This window comes from Hyla sarda, chromosome 2 (assembly GCF_029499605.1).
Source record: "Hyla sarda isolate aHylSar1 chromosome 2, aHylSar1.hap1, whole genome shotgun sequence".
In the NCBI taxonomy this organism is placed as follows: domain Eukaryota; kingdom Metazoa; phylum Chordata; class Amphibia; order Anura; family Hylidae; genus Hyla; species Hyla sarda.
Genome location: NC_079190.1, coordinates 162,035,838 through 162,054,949, shown reverse-complemented (window position 1 = coordinate 162,054,949; position 19,112 = coordinate 162,035,838). Strand labels below are relative to the sequence as shown.

The 19,112-nt window shown below is 41.9% G+C and overlaps 1 protein-coding gene across 9 annotated transcripts in view; it reads right to left on the bottom strand.

Annotated features, from left to right (window-relative positions):
• The window catches only part of NALCN (sodium leak channel, non-selective), a 657,013-nt gene that overhangs the window by 198,749 nt on the left and 439,152 nt on the right, over positions 1 to 19,112 (bottom strand). For all 9 annotated transcript variants that reach the window (XM_056555671.1, XM_056555665.1, XM_056555672.1 and 6 more), the window contains one exon: positions 1,536 to 1,610. In XM_056555671.1, coding sequence (XP_056411646.1) covers positions 1,536 to 1,610 — 75 coding nt within the window. The remainder of the gene's footprint in view (positions 1 to 1,535; positions 1,611 to 19,112) is intronic.

The following is a 19,112-nucleotide window of genomic DNA, read 5'->3' as shown; positions in this document are numbered from 1 at the left end:
AAACATGTGGATAGCAAAACATGTGTTACTGCAATCCTTTTCTTGAAAAATTTCAGGGGTGCCAACATTTATGGCCATGACTGTAAGTGGAGAACCATGCTCTGTGTAAAGCTAAACCCCCACCCCCAAAAAATATCCTTTTTAACCCTGGGTGGTACATTTAAAAAAAAAAATGTGGCAACCCTATCACAATATTCCCCTCCGCCTGCTCACTGTAGAAATATAGAATTACATTAATGAGGATGAGATTAATAAATTGCTACAATACATTCTATTTTAAAGGCGTGACACTATTTTTTTTCCCATATCAACGGGCTCCAGAAAGTTACCTTCCAGTTCTTATCAGCTGCTGTATACTACAGAGGAAGTTGAGTTGTTCTTTTCTATCTGACCACAGTGCTCTCTGATGACACCTCTGTCCGTGTCAGGAACCTGTCCAGAGTAAGAGCAAATCCCCATAGCAAACCTCTCCTACTTTTGACAGTTCCTGACTTGGACAGAGGTGTGAGCAGAGAGCACTGTGGTCAGACAGAAAAGAACAATGCAACTTCCGATGGAGCATACAGCAGCAGATATGATTAAGAGGATTATGACTTTTTAATAAAAGTCATTTAAAATGTTTTACTTTCTGGCTCCTATGTATTTGAAAAAAATTGTTTTCCACCGGAGTACGCCTTTCATAATAATTCAGGATAATTTATAAAACACTGATTGGGGGATATCTGGCAACTCCTGAGAACAGCACAGCTTTGGTCTCATTCTATTAGGCCACACAGCAGAATTTCTGCATGGAATTCTGCATGAATTTATAGCCCATTCACGTCAATGGAATTCCTGTAGCGGAAATTCTACAGCCGAAATTCAGCAGTGTGAATGGCACAGCATAGTTCCCTTAAAGTGTATTTGCTATAAACTCATTCATTCATTCTTGCGTGTGAACACTGCCTTACCATTCACTTCAATGGAAGATCACCACCTTTACCACACCCATTAAAGTGAATGTGGATAGGTCACACATTCCTAGCAGTCTCTGATCTCTCTCACACAATATTATATACATCTTGTTTTAACAATGAAGCCTTTTTTTATAGACATTAAGTGAGGTGTGTATTTTTTCATGCACAGAGTGCCATCACGTGGAGAACTGTTTGCTCTGCTTTATGTGTTCATTTATAGCGCACTGCTTTGCACAGCAAGGGGCATAGTTTTGGTTTAGGCAATGTTATATGTGAATATTTGGTGGTACCCCATGTCTTGTGTGATATATATTAGTCATATTTGACTTCCACCTTTTGATAACCAGCAAGCACACAAACATATTTAATATTTACCACATAGCAGGTGGTCCTGTGTGCTTTCAAATGCAAGGCTTGAAATTGAGATCCAGCCAGGCCCTAAACTCTACTGTATTTCTCATATCTGCTGATATGGTTAAAAAGACAGCACCACTGGTCCTCTGCTTATTGTTATAATAAAACACTGAACTGTACAGTATTACATTATTTGTTAGCAGAAATATCAGTAGATAAGATTACCTGCTTGAGCTTCTTCAAGTCTTCATCAAGCTCTAGATTGTCCAAGATAACCGCAACAAACAAGCTGAGCAAAATCTATTAATAGAAAAAAAAAACATTGTTTCATTCAAAAGTGTAGCAGCAGCAACTTGTAGGTAACATGTTTCAACTTGTATGCAACAATGTCCATTAAAATTTTATTCCCAATTTAAGCATGGAAATCGATAAATTACCTACATAAAGAGAAAACAATAGTAAACATACTGTAATATGTTCATGTACTGAAAATAACATACACAGATGAAGCAGGGAATAGTGCAATGCATGACGTCCCACTATCCCAAAACATTTCAAATCATACCGTAGAGAACACCCATTTGTTCAGTATATTACAATTATTTCAAATCTATAAAAAAGTTACATTGTGTAAAATATACTGAAATCATTTCATCTCTCTACTCTCTAAAAATAGAGATTTTTATAAAGTTTCTAAAATGTTTTGGTAAAAATTACACACTCTTTATTCTGTAGGTCCATACTATTATGAGGATACCCAATTTATATAGGTTTGAAAAAACAAACGCCTTTTTGTAACTTTTGGGGGCTTCCAATTCTACGCAGCGCACTTTCCTTAATTCTGTAGGTCCATACGGTTACAATTTATGTAGGTTTTCTTTATTTAACCACATGCAAAATTATAACCACACTTTTAGTCCCCTTAGGGGACTTTTAGGAGGAATCATTTGATTCCTCAAACAGATCAATGTAGTTCCATAGAACCACATTGCTCTGTGTGCTCCTGGCTCGACTGATCATTCAGAGCGTGGCAACAGACACAGGAGAAGAGGTAAGTCCTCCGGCTACCTCAGAAGTGGATCGTCCCCCGCAATCGCACTGCAGGGGGTGATCCACCCAACTGGACCACCAGGGAGAAGTTGAAGGTACCTTTAGACGCCGCTGTTAGCTTTGATAGCAGCGATCTAAAGGGTGAATAGCCGAGCGCGGCAATCGCCGCATGTCAGCTATTAACGCCTGCCCTCAGCTACAAGAATAAGCTGGGGGCTTTCAGGTATGATGCGGGCTCAAGTCAGGAGCCTTCACCATACCCTGTTAACGGCACAAGGACATGTATACACGTCCTTGGTCGTTAACCAGTTACAATTGGCCTCTTTTGACCCTTATAACTATTTTATTTTTCTGTATACAGAGATGTGCGAGGGATCTTTTTTTTTTTTAAGTGTGTTCTGTAGTGTATATCACCATGATCTTTGTTTTGATGGGATTTTTCGATCACTTTTTATAAAATTTTTAATGGTATATGAAGTAACCAAAAATACACAATTCTGGTCTTTGTTATTTTTTTACATATACGCCATTGACTTATATTGTTATAGTTCAGACATTTATGCATGCAGCGATAACACATATGTTTATTTTTGCTCGCATCATTTTATTTTTTCAAAAAAATTGGAAAGGAGTGGTAATTCAAACTTTTATTAGGGAAAGGGTTAATTCACATTTATTAAGGACCAAGCATTTTTCAGTTTTTGCACTTTCATTTTTTCCTCCTTATCTTTAAAAAATCATAACCCTTTCAATTTTGCACCTAAAAATCCTTATGGTGGCTTATTTTTTGCGTCACCAATTCTACTTTGTTATGACATCAGTCACTTTACCCAAAAATCTACATCAAAACCCAAAATTTTTTAAAATAAATCATTGTGTGACAAAATTGAAGAAAAAATGCAATTTTGTAACTTTTGGGGGCTTCCGTTTCTATGCAGTACATTTTTCGGTAAAAATATCTTTATCCTGTAGGTCCATACAATTAAAATGATACCCTACTTATATAGGTTTGATTTTGTCTTACTTCTGGAAAAAATCATAACTACATGCACAAAAATTAATATGTTCAAAATTGTCATATTCTGACCCCTCTAACATTTTTATTTTTCTGCGTACGGGGCGGTATGGGGCTCATTTCTTGCGCTGTGATCTGAAGTTTTTAGCGGTACCATTTTTGTTTTGATCGGACTTTTTGATCGCTTTTTATTCATTTTTTCATGATATTTTTCATGTTTATTTTTATTTACACATTATTTAAATGGGAAAAGGGTGGTGATTCAAACTTTTATTAGGGATGGGGGTTAAATGATCTTTATTCACTTTGCTTTTTTTCACTTTTTCCCCCCCCAATGTTATAGCCTCCATTGGGGACTATAACATGCCCTACATTGATCTCTCATACTGTTCAATGTTATGCCATAGCATAGCATTGATCAGTGTTTCTGCCGCTTGACTGCTTCTGCCTGGATCTCAGGCAAGGAGCAGTCATTCAGCGATCGGACAGTGAGGAGGCAGGTAGGGATCCTCCTCACATCCTGCAAGCTGTTCGGGGCCCGCAATTTCACAGCGGTGGTCCCGAACAGCACCACTGAACTGACTGGCAATGTTTACTTTCGTTTTAGACGCAAAGGTCTTAGTCCGATCGGCGATGTTCGGCATTAGCCGAGGGTCTCAGTTGCTTATAGCAACCGGAACTCACGCGCTCAACTGCTGAGCACGTGTCATACCTCGGGAGCCGCAGATGGACGTTAATGAACGTCCATTTGCGGCAAGGGGTTTATATATATATATATATATATATATATATATATATATATATATATATAAACATTTTTTAACCTTTTAAAAATTATTATTTTTTTTTTTTTAGTATAGGAATATTACATGCAATCCGTAGATTACATGCACTGTTAATGCTGTGCCTACCTCCATAATCTGAATATACTACATGCTTCTCCTTCAACTGGAATAGAGCAAATTATTTGATTTTATGCGATTTTGTGTGTCAAATAAATTGGTCAACTTCCCATTTTCTTGTCATTAAAACAATAGTGTCAGTTGACCCCTTAAGGACGCAGCTCACTTTCCCCTTAAGGACGCAGCCCTTTTTTGCAAATCTGACCACTGTAACTTTATATATTAAAAACTCTGGGATGCTTTTACCTTTCATTTCTAAATTTGAAACTCTCTGCTTGTAAGTAAAATGGATATTCCAAATAAATTATATATTAATTCACAAATACAATATTTCTACTTTATGTTGGCATCATAAAGTTGATATGTTTTTACTTTTTGAAGACATTACAGGGCTCTAGCAGCAGTTTTCAAAATCTAAACTTTTCAGGGACCAGTTGAGTTTGAAGTGGATTTGAGGGGCCTTTCTGTAAGAAATACCCCATCAATGACCCCATTATAGAAACTACACCCCTCAAAGTATTCAAAATGACATTCAGAAAGTTTGTTAACCCTTTAGGTGTTTCACAAGAATAGCAGCAAAGTGGAGGAGAAAAATCAAAATCTGCATTTTTTACACTAACATGTTCTTGTAGCCTCATTTTTTTCATTTTTAAAAATAGTATAAGGAGAAAAAGCCCCCCAAAATTTGTAGCCCAATTTCTCTTGAGTATGGAAATACCTCATATGTTGACATAAAGTGCTCTGCGGGCTCACAACATGGCTCAAGAGGTAATGAGCAACTGTGGGATTTTTGAAAACTAATTTTGCTGTCATGGTTTTTGGGGGCCATGCTGCATTTAGGAAGCCCCCATGGTGCTGGAACAGCAAGGAAAAAAAAATAAAAAAAGACATGGCACACTATTTTGGAAACCATACCCCTCAAGGAACATAACAAGGTGTATAGTGAGCCTTAACACCTCACAGGTATTTGACGACTTTGTATTGAATTTGGACGTGAAAATGGAAAAAGGAGATTTTTTATTACTTACCATAAAATCTCTTTCTTGAATTATCCATTGGGGGACACAGACCATGGGTGTATGCTGCTGTCTTTAGGAGGTATGACACTATGGCAACAAAAAAGTCGGCTCCTTCCAGCAGGATATACCCGCCTCCAGGCCCTGAGCTAATCAGTTTTAATTCCAGAGCAATAGGAGAGGACCGACAGGTCAAGAAGAAAACACGAACTGTCCGTGAACCAGAGAAATATATATAACTGAATTCACCCTCGGACAGAGAACCAAAGAGAAAACCAAAAGAGAGGGAGCTGTGTCCCCCAATGGATCCTTTGAGAAAGAGATTTTACGGTAAGTAATAAAAAATCTCCTTTTCTCTATCGGCTACATTAGGGGGCAAAGACCATGGGACATACCAAAGCCGTCCCTTGGGTGTGAAGATGAAAACCCGGTTAGGCGGACAGCTGAACCACCGCCGCCTGCAGCACCATCCGGCCCAGACTAGCATCAGCTGATGCTAAGGTATGAACCCGGTAAAAACCTTGAGAAAGTATGCAAAGGTGACCAGGTAGCCGCTTGCAGATCTGCAAGGCCAAGGCCTTGTTCTGGAGAGCCCAAGAAGCCCCAACAGAACGGGTAGAATGAGCGAAAACCCTGAAGGGAGGGATCTTTCCCCTACAGTGAAAGACTTCCGAAATAGCAGACCGGATCCACCGAAAAAGGGTGGCCTTGGAAGCAGGTTGTCCCTAGCAACGACCTTCCGTAAGGACGAAAAAGGATCGCACTGACTAAAGGAAGCGGTGACAGAGAGGTAGGCCCGAACGGCCCGCGCCACAGCCAGAATGTGGAGTAAACGCTCCTTGGGATGAGAAGGAGCGGAACAAAAAGGACGGAAGGACGAAGTCCTCATTGAGATGAAAAGCCAAAACGACTTTAGGCAAAAAAGAAGGGTCTGGCCAGAAAACAACCTTGTCCTGGTGAATCACCAGAAACGGAGAACGGCAGGAAAGAGCTGCCAATTAGGACACTCTCTGAATAGAGGTGATAGCTATACGAAACGCCAGTTTCCAAGAAAGAAGGCACAAGGACACTTCCCTAAGAGGTTCAAAAGGGGGACCTTGGAGGACACCCATAACCAGATTTAAGTCCCATGGGGGAGAAGGGGACCGATGAGGGGCAGCATGTGCTACTCCTTGAAGGAAGGTCCGGACATGAGAATTAGAAGCCAGAGGATGCTGGAAAAGGATAGAAAGGGCCGAAACCTGACCCTTAAGGGAACTGAGAGACAACCCCAGTTCCAATCCCGACTGCAAGAAAGAGAGAAGACGGGAAACCGAAAACGTAACAGGACACAAGACCTGAGATTTACACCAACTAAAATAAGACCGCCAGGTATGGTGGTAAATTTTTGCCGAGGAGGACTTACGAGCCCTGAGCATGGTGAGAATGACTTGGGAAGAGAAACCGCGGCTCTCAAAACCGCGGTCTCGACCGCCACGCCGCCAAAGCAGAGACTGCGGTATTGAGAGCACAGGAGACCTGAGATAGGAGGTTTGGACGATAGGGAAGGCGCAACGTTAAGTCGTTCAGGAGCCTGACCATGACGACATACCACGCCCGCCGGGCCCAGGCTGGGCCACTAGAATGGCGGAAACATCCCACTGAGAGTTTCCTCAGGACCCCGAAAAGAGAAGAAAGGGAGGAAACAGATAAGGTAGGGCAAAGCCCGACCACCAAATAGACAAGGTAGGGCAAGGCTCGACCAAGAGAGAGGAACGCTTCGTTGTGGCGGGACAAGCAGAGGTCCACACCTGGAGCGCCCCAGGGGTTGCAGATCACAGCAAACACCCCTGGATGTAGGGACCAGTTGTCTTGGACGACTGAGGACCGGCCGAGAAGATCACATCCCGGCCAGACTGAAGATAACTGAGATGGCCGGAAACCTGAGTTCCGCCCAGGAGGGAAACTCCCAAGAAGCAAGCAAAGAAAGAATTGCCCTAGGCCCCAAAATGTTGAAGGGGAAAAAGCTTCTCGGGGGGCCAAGACCCCAGACCGGGCGGTCCCTGAAAAAACCTCCCCAGCCTGACAGACTGGCAGGGATGGACAGGAAGGAGCACCCCTGAAAAAAATGAGGGGGAAAACGAAGCCACCATAGAAAGGACCGACAAGACTGACGAGAGAGAACAATGGAGACTGGTCCCACCGGAAGAAAATCACCCGTTGATGATGAAACTGGGCAAATGGCACGGCCTCCACGGCCGGCAATCGACCCAGGACATCCATGCGAATGGAAACTGGAGCAGGGAGCCAAAGTCATCAGACTCCTGAAAAGAGTCGGCGGAGTCGAAAGCGGGCAGAGGCCGCATCTAACTGTAGCCCCAAGAGAGCGGTTGGGCTTGTCCCAAATGACCATCCAACCGAAGAGAGACAAGCTCTGTAGGTTGAGACTAAGACTCTCCAGGATTTGGGTCCTGGCTGGAGCTCAGATCAGGAGGTTGTCCAAATAAGGAATCACGGAAACAACTGTTGTCCGTAAAAAGGCTATCACAGGCGCCAGGACTTTGGTAAAGGTCCGCGGAGAAGTGGCCAGACCGAAATGGATAGCCACAATAGAAAATGACCATCCAGAACTGCAGAGCGGAGGTACCGCTGATGACCGGGAAACAATGAGATATGGAGCCAGGCATAATAATGATCAGTATAAGAGATCAGTGTGTGCAGTGTTATAGTCTCCTATGGGATAATAATGATCAGTGTAAGAGATCAGTGTGTGCAGTGTTATAGTCTCCTATGGGATAATAATGACCAGTATAAGAGAAAAAAAATAAAAAATAAATAATAAAAAATAAACCAGACATGGTCAGAGTAAAGCTCAATTACCAGCCCAGAGTTCCAACAGAGCTCAGGTTTTAAAACTACACCCGAGCTGCCATGGGCTGAGAGCATTAACTCTTCCAAACCCAAGGAGGAATAGCACAGAAACTGTTCAGACATAAAAACAAAGTCTGAACAGGACCTAAAACAGAGAAATGCTAAGACACAGAAACGGACACTACACTCTATAGTCAAAAGGCGAATAACAACATCGTAATCAATCAAGCTGAGTTGCCAGTAGGGCTGTAACATAGTTTATTAATTGAAATTTGGTGGTCAAACATGAAGTTATACTTTTGTTATATTTACATTATGCATTTTTTTTCTTGAGCCGAACTGACCCTGAAACGGGTCGGAACACAATGGTTACTGCCGGGTCCCAATGGACCCCATTCATTTGAATGCACTGCACTACATTGCATGCACTACATTTTTCTCTGCTAAACTCCCATAATTCTGCCAGAATTGTCAACAGAACTCCGAATAGCAGGGTCCAACGGCAATGTGAATGAGGCCTTAATGATTTATAAAGAAGAAAATACTTTCTTTGCAAAATTAATTTAAAATATCAACAACAATTTGAAAATTAGTAAAGCAGTAGAAAGATAAGAAATTCAGGAGGCACTCACGTTCGGAAGGTGGATCACGGCTTCTTTATTTAAGATGCGGCAGTCTGCTGACGGCGGCGTGGGACGCCGGAGCGGTAGGAATACACTGAGTGACAATTGTTTCACGCCCCTCCGGGCGTTTCTTCAGACTAACCCGTCTCTGGATCTTCACACAGGTAAATACCCTCACCCTGCGTGACGTCACCAGAGGGGGGGAGGTAACTTGTTATACAAGATAAAACAGTTAAAAACATATACAGTGAATCCATAACAATTAAATACATGGAGTGCTACATAGGATTACAAAAACACACTAAGATCTAAACGGTCATTTAACCCTAGATTTCCCTGGGCGTTCAGCTCTAAGATTAGCCTGGCTTCTCGTTGTAACAGGGCTCTATAACGATCCACTCCTTCCTTATAGTTAACTCTTTCTATTCCCAGGAATTTTAAACTAGTGGGATCTCCATTATGCTGTTCTAAAACATGTTCTATTAATCTAGGGCTACCATGACCGGTTTTTAATGAATGTACATGTTCCCTAAAACGGATGTTTAGAGCTCTTTTTGTACAGCCTACATAAAACCTTTTACACGGGCATATTATGATGAATATGACAAAACTGGTTCTGCAACATATAGTGTCCTTGAACTGTATAAATTTGCCACCTATATTTACGCATTTATCTATGCATAAATAACTGCACCAGTTGCATGTATTACATTTGTAATTACCTGGTGGCAAAGTTTTACACAGCCAATCACTATTTTGTTTCTTTTCAGTGAACTTACTTTGGACCAATTCATCTTTCAGATTTCTGCATTTTCTAAATGCTATTAAGGGTTTATTTTTAGTAAATTCCCTCAAATTCACATCATTTTGCACCAGAAACCAGTTGTCAGAAATAGCCTTCTTAATTTTTTCTGCCATGGGGCTAAAACGGAATGAAAAAGCAAAAGAAGGTGTATCTCCTTGATTCCTTTGCTTTTTATAATGTTTTTTCCCTTTTAGCAGGTCCTTCCTCTGTTGTTTGGAGGCTCTATCTAGAGCCTGATCTAAAACTTTTGCTGGATAACCTCTAGCAATAAGGCGTCGTTTTAAGTCCAGTGCCTGCAAATTAAAATCCTCATCATTGCTGTTCACTCTTCTTAGTCGCAAGAACTGCCCCTAAGGCACAGCCCTTTTGACATGTTCAGGATGATAAGATTCAAAATGCAAGAGGGAATTGCAGGCAGTGGGCTTTCGATACCCTTTGGTTTTTAAGGTATCTCCCTCCAGACAGACTAAGACGTCAAGAAATTCAAGTTCTTTTCCTCCGATCTTATAGGTAAATTTAAATGTAATACATGCAACTGGTGCAGTTATTTATGCATAGATAAAAGCATAAATATAGGTGGCAAATTTATACAGTTCAAGGACACTATATGTTGCAGAACCAGTTTTGTCATATACATCATAATATGCCCGTGTAAAAGGTTTTATGTAGGCTGTACAAAAAGAGCTCTAAACATCCGTTTTAGGGAACATGTACATTCATTAAAAACCGGTCATGGTAGCCCTAGATTAATAGAACATGTTTTAGAACAGCATAATGGAGATCCCACTAGTTTAAAATTCCTGGGAATAGAAAGAGTTAACTATAAGGAAGGAGTGGATCGTTATAGAGCCCTGTTACAACGAGAAGCCAGGCTAATCTTAGAGCTGAACGCCCAGGGAAATCTAGGGTTAAATGACCGTTTAGATCTTAGTGTGTTTTTGTAATCCTATGTAGCACTCCATGTATTTAATTGTTATGGATTCACTGTATATGTTTTTAACTGTTTTATCTTGTATAACAAGTTACCTCCCCCCCTCTGGTGACGTCACGCAGGGTGAGGGTATTTACCTGTGTGAAGATCCAGAGACGGGTTAGTCTGAAGAAACGCCCGGAGGGGCGTGAAACAATTGTCACTCAGTGTATTCCTACCGCTCCGGCGTCCCACGCCGCCGTCAGCAGACTGCCGCATCTTAAATAAAGAAGCCGTGATCCACCTTCCGAACGTGAGTGCCTCCTGAATTTCTTATCTTTCTACTGCTTTACTTGTTGTTACCTTGAGAGGATTGAGCACCGCCAGGATTGTTGGACATATGGTTGTGAACGCTGTTTTAGCTCTCAGTACCAGTGCATATATTGCGCTATTGCCATACACAGCAGCAGTGCCGGTTCTGTGTCTTGGATTCTTTCTTAACAATTTGAAAATGCTTGGAAAAATTATAAACATATTTGTCCACTTGGGTATCAAAAGCTGCATAAGCAAGCTTTTACACTCACTCAACGTCTGCATTCTTGAGTATTTTGGCACAAAGCACAACACTACAAAAATGCTGGAAAAAAAAAAGGGTAATTTTCAATTCAACTTTTTGTTTTTTTCCAGACTGAAAACCACGGTCTGCGGTGGTATTCAGTCCAGCAACAGAAACTGATCTGGTCCCAAAATGACCCGACTGCAGTCACTAGTTGACTCCATCCGGCTCATTAAAATAAATAGGGTATGGCAAAGGTCCGGCAGCGATATGGCAATTGCGGGATCTTCAAATTCTTCTGCCGGTTATCATATGCCCCCAACATGATGTAAATGCAGCCTTAAGGCAATGTGCACGCATCAGAATTTCTGTGTGGAATTCCGCACAAAGATTAAGCAGCAGCAGAGTCCCATTGAATTCAATGGGATTCTGCTGCGCTCTGCACATTTCCGTGCTCGATGTTTCTGGCGCAGGAATAAAAATTCTGGTGTCTGCAGAAAGAATGAACATGTCCATTCTTTCTGCAGACTACAAACAGAATGCACTGCTGGTGCCCGCAGTCTGCAGAATGTCCGCAATGAGATTTTCCGTGTGGACATTCTGAAATGGGAACATAGCCTAACTGTCACAGGTACAGAGAGGTGTGCAAGCTAAAAAATTATACATGGAAAGTATACCCTTTTTTACTAAAGTTTTGTCGAGGTCCCTTCCCAGTTACTGAGGGGCAAAATGTTAATTGAAATAGCTTATGCTATCTTTAAATGCCTGAGAAAATTTCCAATGTCTAATTCATAAATAATCCCTTAAAAGGTGAAAATTACAATTTGCATTCAGATCAGATCCAATCCAACTTACATGACGGTGAAAGGAATAAAATTAATCGTTTTTAGTAGCACGCGGTTAACTAGGATCAATGAATATTTTAAGCAGTTTACATATTTTCTACCTCCTCCATGAAAGTCACTTAGTGCTCTACTGCAAAGAAAGCCCAATGCAGGAAACCTAACATGAAAAGAGGTATAGATGGTATAGAAAGGTATAGATGCCTGGATTTCTGCCAGCTGCATTATTCCTCTGCAAAAGTCTGATGCCCAGACATCATTGGTTCCTCAGATATCCTAATCCGCTATATGAAGACAATAATCATAATAACCCTGCCAGACACTGTGCCCCCTGAATATTACCCTACCCATAATAATAATACTGCCACACACTGTTTCTTTTCAGTTTTGCTTAATCCCCTGCACTGTCCTCCTCCAAACCTCTCTGTCCTTACCCCCCAGACCCCTTTGTCCTTCTCCAGACTCCCCTGTTCCACACATACTCCTTCAGACTTCTCTGTCCCCAAAGACCCCAAAGTCCTGCTTCAGGTCCTCTGCCCCCCTTAGACTCCAAAGTCCTGCTTCCGGCTTTATTCCCTTTGTGTATATTGGAACTAAACCAAAAAAGGAAGCATCACATGCTTGACACAATCTTATTTTTCCACAATTTTGAAAGGGTGCCAATAATTTTGTCCAGCCCATTTTTGGAGTTTGGTGTGACATTATGTCCAATTTGCTTTTTTTCCTCCCTTTTTTGGTTTAGTTCCAATACACACAAAGGGAATAAACATGTGTATAGAAAAACATGTGTTACTGCAATCCTTTTCTGTGAGAAATACTTCCTTTTCTTGAAAAATTTTGGGGGTGCCAAGATTTACGGCCATGACTGTAGATGATAAAATGACTTTATTTATAATTCTCTTTATAACTCGTCTTTGGTTGCAATAACTTTTCTTCACACAAATGAGAATAACAATTCTCATTTATCTGAGCCCCAGAAGGTTTAATCTTTTCATCTTCCACACTTGGTCAGATACAGCCACAGTCTTTGATGAATTTGACTTTTCCACTCAAGAGCTTGTGGAGGTTAAATGAATTTTTGCTGTCAGACACAGCCATATAAACCAAGTTAATGATAGAACAATGTCACCCCCAAAGCAGATCCACACATACAGGTGTAGCTGCTGCCACTCACATCGGATAGCGCACAAAGCATACCACAGAAAAGTATGTAGCTATTGCCTATTGCCAAACTCCATGATCTTGTAGGTATATGCATTTCAGGGGACATATGGGGAGATTTATCAAAACCTGTGCAGAGGAAAAGTGGAGCAGTTGCCCATAGCAACCAGATTGCTTCTTTTATTTTTAAATATGCATCTGAAAAATAAAAGAAGCAATCTGATGGGCAATTGCTATGGGCAACTGCTCCACCTTAACTCTGCACAAGTTTTGATGAATCTCCCCAAGAGTATGTATCATAATAATTGTAGGGGGCAGGGTGTGCACTAGGATGCATTTCAGAGGGGCACAATGTTTATCATTATTCAGGGGTAAGGTTTATTACAGAGGGTAACACAAATTTCAGGGTGTACGTGGATATTTTAATCAATTTCAGGGGGTACAGTATGTACTATAATATATATATGGGGGCAAGTTGTGTATTAAGTTGAATAACGGGGTCCCTGTGTGTATTACAGAGAATTTCAGGGGGTATATAGTGGAAATTACAATTATAATTAATACTGGTGTATGGTGTGTATTGTAATGAATTTCAGGTAGTAAATGAGTATTATAATGGCTATTGTGTGGTACTGTGTGTATTATAATGAATATTGGGGGTATGGTGTGTATAATTACGAACATCAAAGGCATGGTTTAATACATTTCAGGGGGTAGAGTATGAACTATAATGAATTTCATGGGGCATACAGGGTCACGGCGTACAGGTACGCCCTAAGTCCATGACGCCCTAAGTCCGTGACCCCGTTTTTCCCACCGGGACCGGGCTTAGGGCGTACAGGTACGCCCTAAGTCCATAAGAGGTTAAGGACACACGTAGAGAAATCCAGCACAAAATGGCCTCCTAAAATGTATGGTCACAGGAAACCACAGGGTCACAGAAAGCCATACATTCTATGATGCTGTTTTAAGGGTTTAATAAACCACTTGAAGAGCAAGAACTGATTTGTGCTGGATTTCTCTACGTGTGTTTTGTGCTGGATTTCTCCACGTGACCACATTAATTTACATTAGCTGAGATTCAGCACGGTTCAAGCAGAACAATGCAACCCATTTTTGCCATGTAGCCCTAACTAGAGATGAGCAAACTTTTCAAAAATTCGATTCGGCCGATTCAACACATTTTCCGAAAAAGTTTGTTTCGATCCAAATTTTTTCGCGGCGAATCTATATTAACCCCTTAAGGACAATGGACGTACGTCCTGTCCATTCCCGGCCCCCCGCCGCTAGCCGGAGGGGAGCCGGTGCCCGATGCCTGCTGAAATCGTTCAGCAGGCATCGCGGCATATCGCCCAGGGGGGTCATTATGCCCCCCCATGTCGGCGATGGCCGCAGATCGCTGGACAATTCAGTCCAGCGATCTGCGGCGATTCCGGGTCAATCGGGTCTCCAGTGACCCGGTGACCCGGAATTACTGGCTGATCGGGGCCGTCAGAGACGGCCCCGAACAGCCAGAGCCTGCAGGGGTAAGGTGGCACTGGTGCCACCTCACGATCGCCCTGATTCGTCGGCCGGATTCCCGGCCGACCAGTCAGGGCGCCTGCTGCGGGTGTCACTCCCGCTCCGCCCCTCTTCCGGAGGACGTGAGCGGGTGCGGGACCCCGATCCCCGGCGTTAATGTTGGAATCGGGGCCCCAGGAGCGGCGGCGGCGGCGGGACTGACCTGTGCGGCGATCAAGCAGCAGCAGGAGGTGAGTGACAGCCTCCTGCTGTTGCTTAGCAACAGCTCCCAGCATGCAAAAAGGGCATGCTGGGAGCTGTAGTTATGCAACAGGAGGAGGCAGACCACCACAACTCCCAGCATGCACTTATGGGCATGCTGGGACTTATGGTTTTGCAACAGCTGGAGGCACATTCTTTCTATGGAAAAGTGTACCTTCAGCTGTTGTGTAACTACAACTCCCAGCTTGCACAAACAGCTAAAGTGCATGCTGGGAGTTGTAGTGGTGCATCTGCTGGTTGCATAACTACAACTCCCAGCATGCCCGTTGGCTGTCGGTGACTGCTGAGAGTTGTAGTTTTGCAACAGCTGAAGGCACACTGAGTTAAGTAGCAAACCAGTGTGTCTCCAGCTGTTGCATAACTACAATCCCCAGCCAAAGTAGTATGCCTCCCGCTGTTGCATAACTACAACACCCAGCATGCCCTTCCGCTGTCCGTACATGCTGGGGGTTGTAGCTTTTGCAACAGCTGAAGGCACACTGGTTGCAAAACACTGAGTTTGTTGCCAAACTCGGTGTTTCACAACCAGTGTGCCTCCAGCTGTTGCAAAACTACAACTCCCAGCATGCACTGATAGACCGTACATGCTGGGAGTTGTAGTTTTGCAACAGCTGGATGTTCCCCCCCCCCCCCCCCCCCAATGTGAATGTACAGGGTACACTCACATGGGCGGAGGATTACAGCAAGTATCCGGCTGCAAGTTTGAGCTGCAGCAAATTTTCTGCTGCAGCTCAAGCTGCCAGCGAGAAACTACTGTGAACCCCCAGCCCATGCGACTGTACCCTAAAAACACTACACTACACTAACACAAAATAAAATAAAAAGTAAAAAACACTACATATGCACATTCCCCTACACAGCCCCCCTCCCCTCATCAATAAAAATTAAAAACGTCTGGTACGCCACTGTTTCCAAAACGGAGCCTCCAGCTGTTGCAAAATGTCCAGGCATGCTGGGACTTTTACAACAGCTGGAGGCACCCTATTTGGGAATCACTGGCGTAGAATACCCCTATGTCCACCCCTATGCAAGTCCCTAATTCAGGCCTCAAATGCGCATGGCGCTCTCACTTTGGAGCCCGGTCGTATTTCAAGGCAACAGTTTAGGGCCACATATGGGGTATCGCCGTACTCGGGAGAAATTGTGTTACAAATTATGGGGGGTATTTTCTGCTATTACCCTTTTTAAAAATCTAAAATTTTTGGGAAACCAACATTTTAGGTAAAAAATTATTATTATTTTTTTACATATGCAAAAGTTGTGAATCACCTGTGGGGTATTAAGGTTCACATTACCCCTTGTTACGTTCCCCGAGGGGTCTAGTTTCCAAAATAGTATGCCATGTGGTTTTTTTTTGCTGTCCTGGCACCATAGGGGCTTCCTAAATGCGGCATGCCCCCAGAGCAAAATTTGCTTTCAAAAAGCCAAATGTGACTCCTCCTCTTCTGAGACCTGTAGTGCGCCAGCAGAGCACTTCTCACCCCCATATGGGGTGTTTTCTGAATCGGGAGAAATTGAGCTTCAAATTTTGGGGGGTATTTTCTGCTATTACCCTTTTAAAAAATTTAAAAATTTTGGGAAACCAAGCATTTTAGGTAAAAAAAAAATGTTTTTTTTTTACATATGCAAAAGTCGTGAAACACCTGTAGGGTATTAAGGTTCACAATACCCCTTGTTATGTTCCACGAGGGGTCTAGTTTCCAAAATGGTATGCCATGTGTTTTTTTTTTTTTGCTGGGGGGTATTTTCCTTTTTAAAATGTAACATTTTTGGGAAACCAAGCATTTTAGGTAAAACATTTTTTTTTTTTTTTACATATGCAAAAGTCGTGAATCACCTGTGGGGTATTAAGGTTCACTTTACCCCTTGTTACGTTCCCTGAGGGGTCTAGTTTCCAAAATGGTATGCAATGTTTTTTTTTTGCTGTCCTGGCACCATAGGGGCTTCCTAAAGGTGACATGCCCCCCAAAAACCATTTGACGCTCCCTTCCCTTCTGAGCCCTCTACTGCGCCCGCCGAACAATTAACATAGACATATGAGGTATGTGCTTACTCGAGAGAAATTGGGTTTCAAATACAAGTAAAAATTTTCTCCTTTTTACCCCTTGCAAAAATTCAAAAATTGGGTCTACAAGAACATGCGAGTGTAAAAAAATGAAGATTGTGAATTTTCTCCTTCACTTTTCTGCTATTCCTGTGAAACACCTAAAGGGTTAATACACTTATTGAATGTCATTTTGAATACTTTGGGGGGTGTCGTTTTTATAATGGGGTCATTTATGGGGTATTTCTAATATGAAGACCCTTCAAATCCACTTCAAACCTGAACTGGTCCATGAAAAATAGCGAGTTTGAAAATTTTGTGAAAAATTTCCAAATTGCTGCTGAACTTTGAAGCCCTCTGGTGTCTTCCAAAAGTAAAAACTCATAAATTTTATGATGCAAACATAAAGTAGACATATTGTATATGTGAACCCAAAAATGTTTTATTTTAAATATCCATTTTCCTTACAAGCAGAGAGCTTCAAAGTTAGAAAAATGCAAAATTTTCATTTTTTTCATCAAATTTTGGGATTTTTCACCAAGAAAGGATGCAAGTTACCATAAAATTTTACCACTAAGTTAAAGTAGAATATGTCACGAAAAAACAATCTCAGAATCAGAATGATAACTAAAAGCATTCCAGAGTTATTAATGTTTAAAGTGACAGTGGTCAGAATTGCAAAAAACGCTCTGGTCCTTAATGTGTAAAATGGCCTGGTCCTTAAGGGGTTAAAAAAGGCTCTCTCTAGCCTACAGACAGCCTCAATAGGGGTATAGAACACTTTGCTGTGTTCTAAAACGCATATGGAGTGTGCTGGGGTAGTGAAATAATACTGTTATTCAGAATAACATGCAGATTACCAGCATCGCTTTTAGAATCACTGCAGCAGAGCGGCACAATGACAGAGCCTGGAGGTGGCATCAGTGTTAGGAGACCATATAGTGGCTGAAAGACACAGCGTGGAGTTGTTGGCAGCATGAGGAGATCATATAGTGGTTGAATGGCACAGCATGGAGGTGTTGGCAGCATGAGGACACCATATAGTGGCTGAATGACACAGCGTGGAGGTGTTGGCAGCATGAGGACACCATATAGTGGCTGAATAGCACAGTGTGGAGGTGTTGGCAGCATGAGGACACCATATAGTGACTGAATGGCACAGCATGGAGGTGTTGGCAGCATGAGGACACCATATAGTGGCTGAATGACACAGCGTGGAGGTGTTGGCAGCATGAGGAGACCATATAGTGGATGAATGGCACAGCCCAGAGTTGCCAGCAGCATGAGTAGGCACTAGGCCTTCACAATCCCTAAGATTAAAAGATGAATTTAGAATTTTCAACCGAAGATTTTGGATAGCTGGTGCTACCTACCATAACAAAATTTTTATGCCCAGACCCAGGCACAGCAGCGGCATCAGTAAACTATATGCCTGAATGACACAGCCTGGAGTTGGCTGAAGCATGAGTACACACCAGGGCTTCACAATCCCCAAGAAAAAACACAACAATTTTGGAAATTTTTGAAGAAGATTTTGGAGTACCCCTTTAAGTACCAGGATGCAAGGAGGTACGCCCTTCATCCTAAAGGGATTAATAAACCTGGTCACCTTTTCCTCTACACAGGTTTGTGCATTGACAGACCACTTTCTGTAAACTTTAATGGAAAATATTAATATTTAAAGAAAACTGACTCTTTTTAGATCTATTTTACTGCATTATTTTTGTTTTCATTTGACAGTATATTATGGTTTACAACAAACTTTGTAATAGTAAAAAAATTTTCATTAAAAAATAAAAAAATTTTATAGAGAAAACAAAACTTAGACTTGGGAAAAGCCCATAGTAAAATGTAAAATATTGTAAATTCATTCAGTCTTAACATAATGAGGCCAGGGAAATGTTCTGCTAAAATGCTGCAGCTTTAGAGCAATTTTCCAACCACCTGCACTACTTAAAAAAAACATTGCAATACGGCAGTATTTAAGAAAATAACATCCTAAAAAATGATGAAGACATAACCAGTTTGGCAATTCAGCTGTAAACCACCCACCGTTTCTGACATTTGAGTGGGAGTAATTATATAGTAAATTGTTGTTATATGAGTAACCTAGCTGTAATGCCCAAGTATAAACTGAAAAGGATCCTCGAAATCTCATAATGATAATGTTCCTGCATCAGATAGCAATGTATGCCATCCCCACAGGGAGACATTTGACATAAAATTGGGCCTACTTTCTTTATATC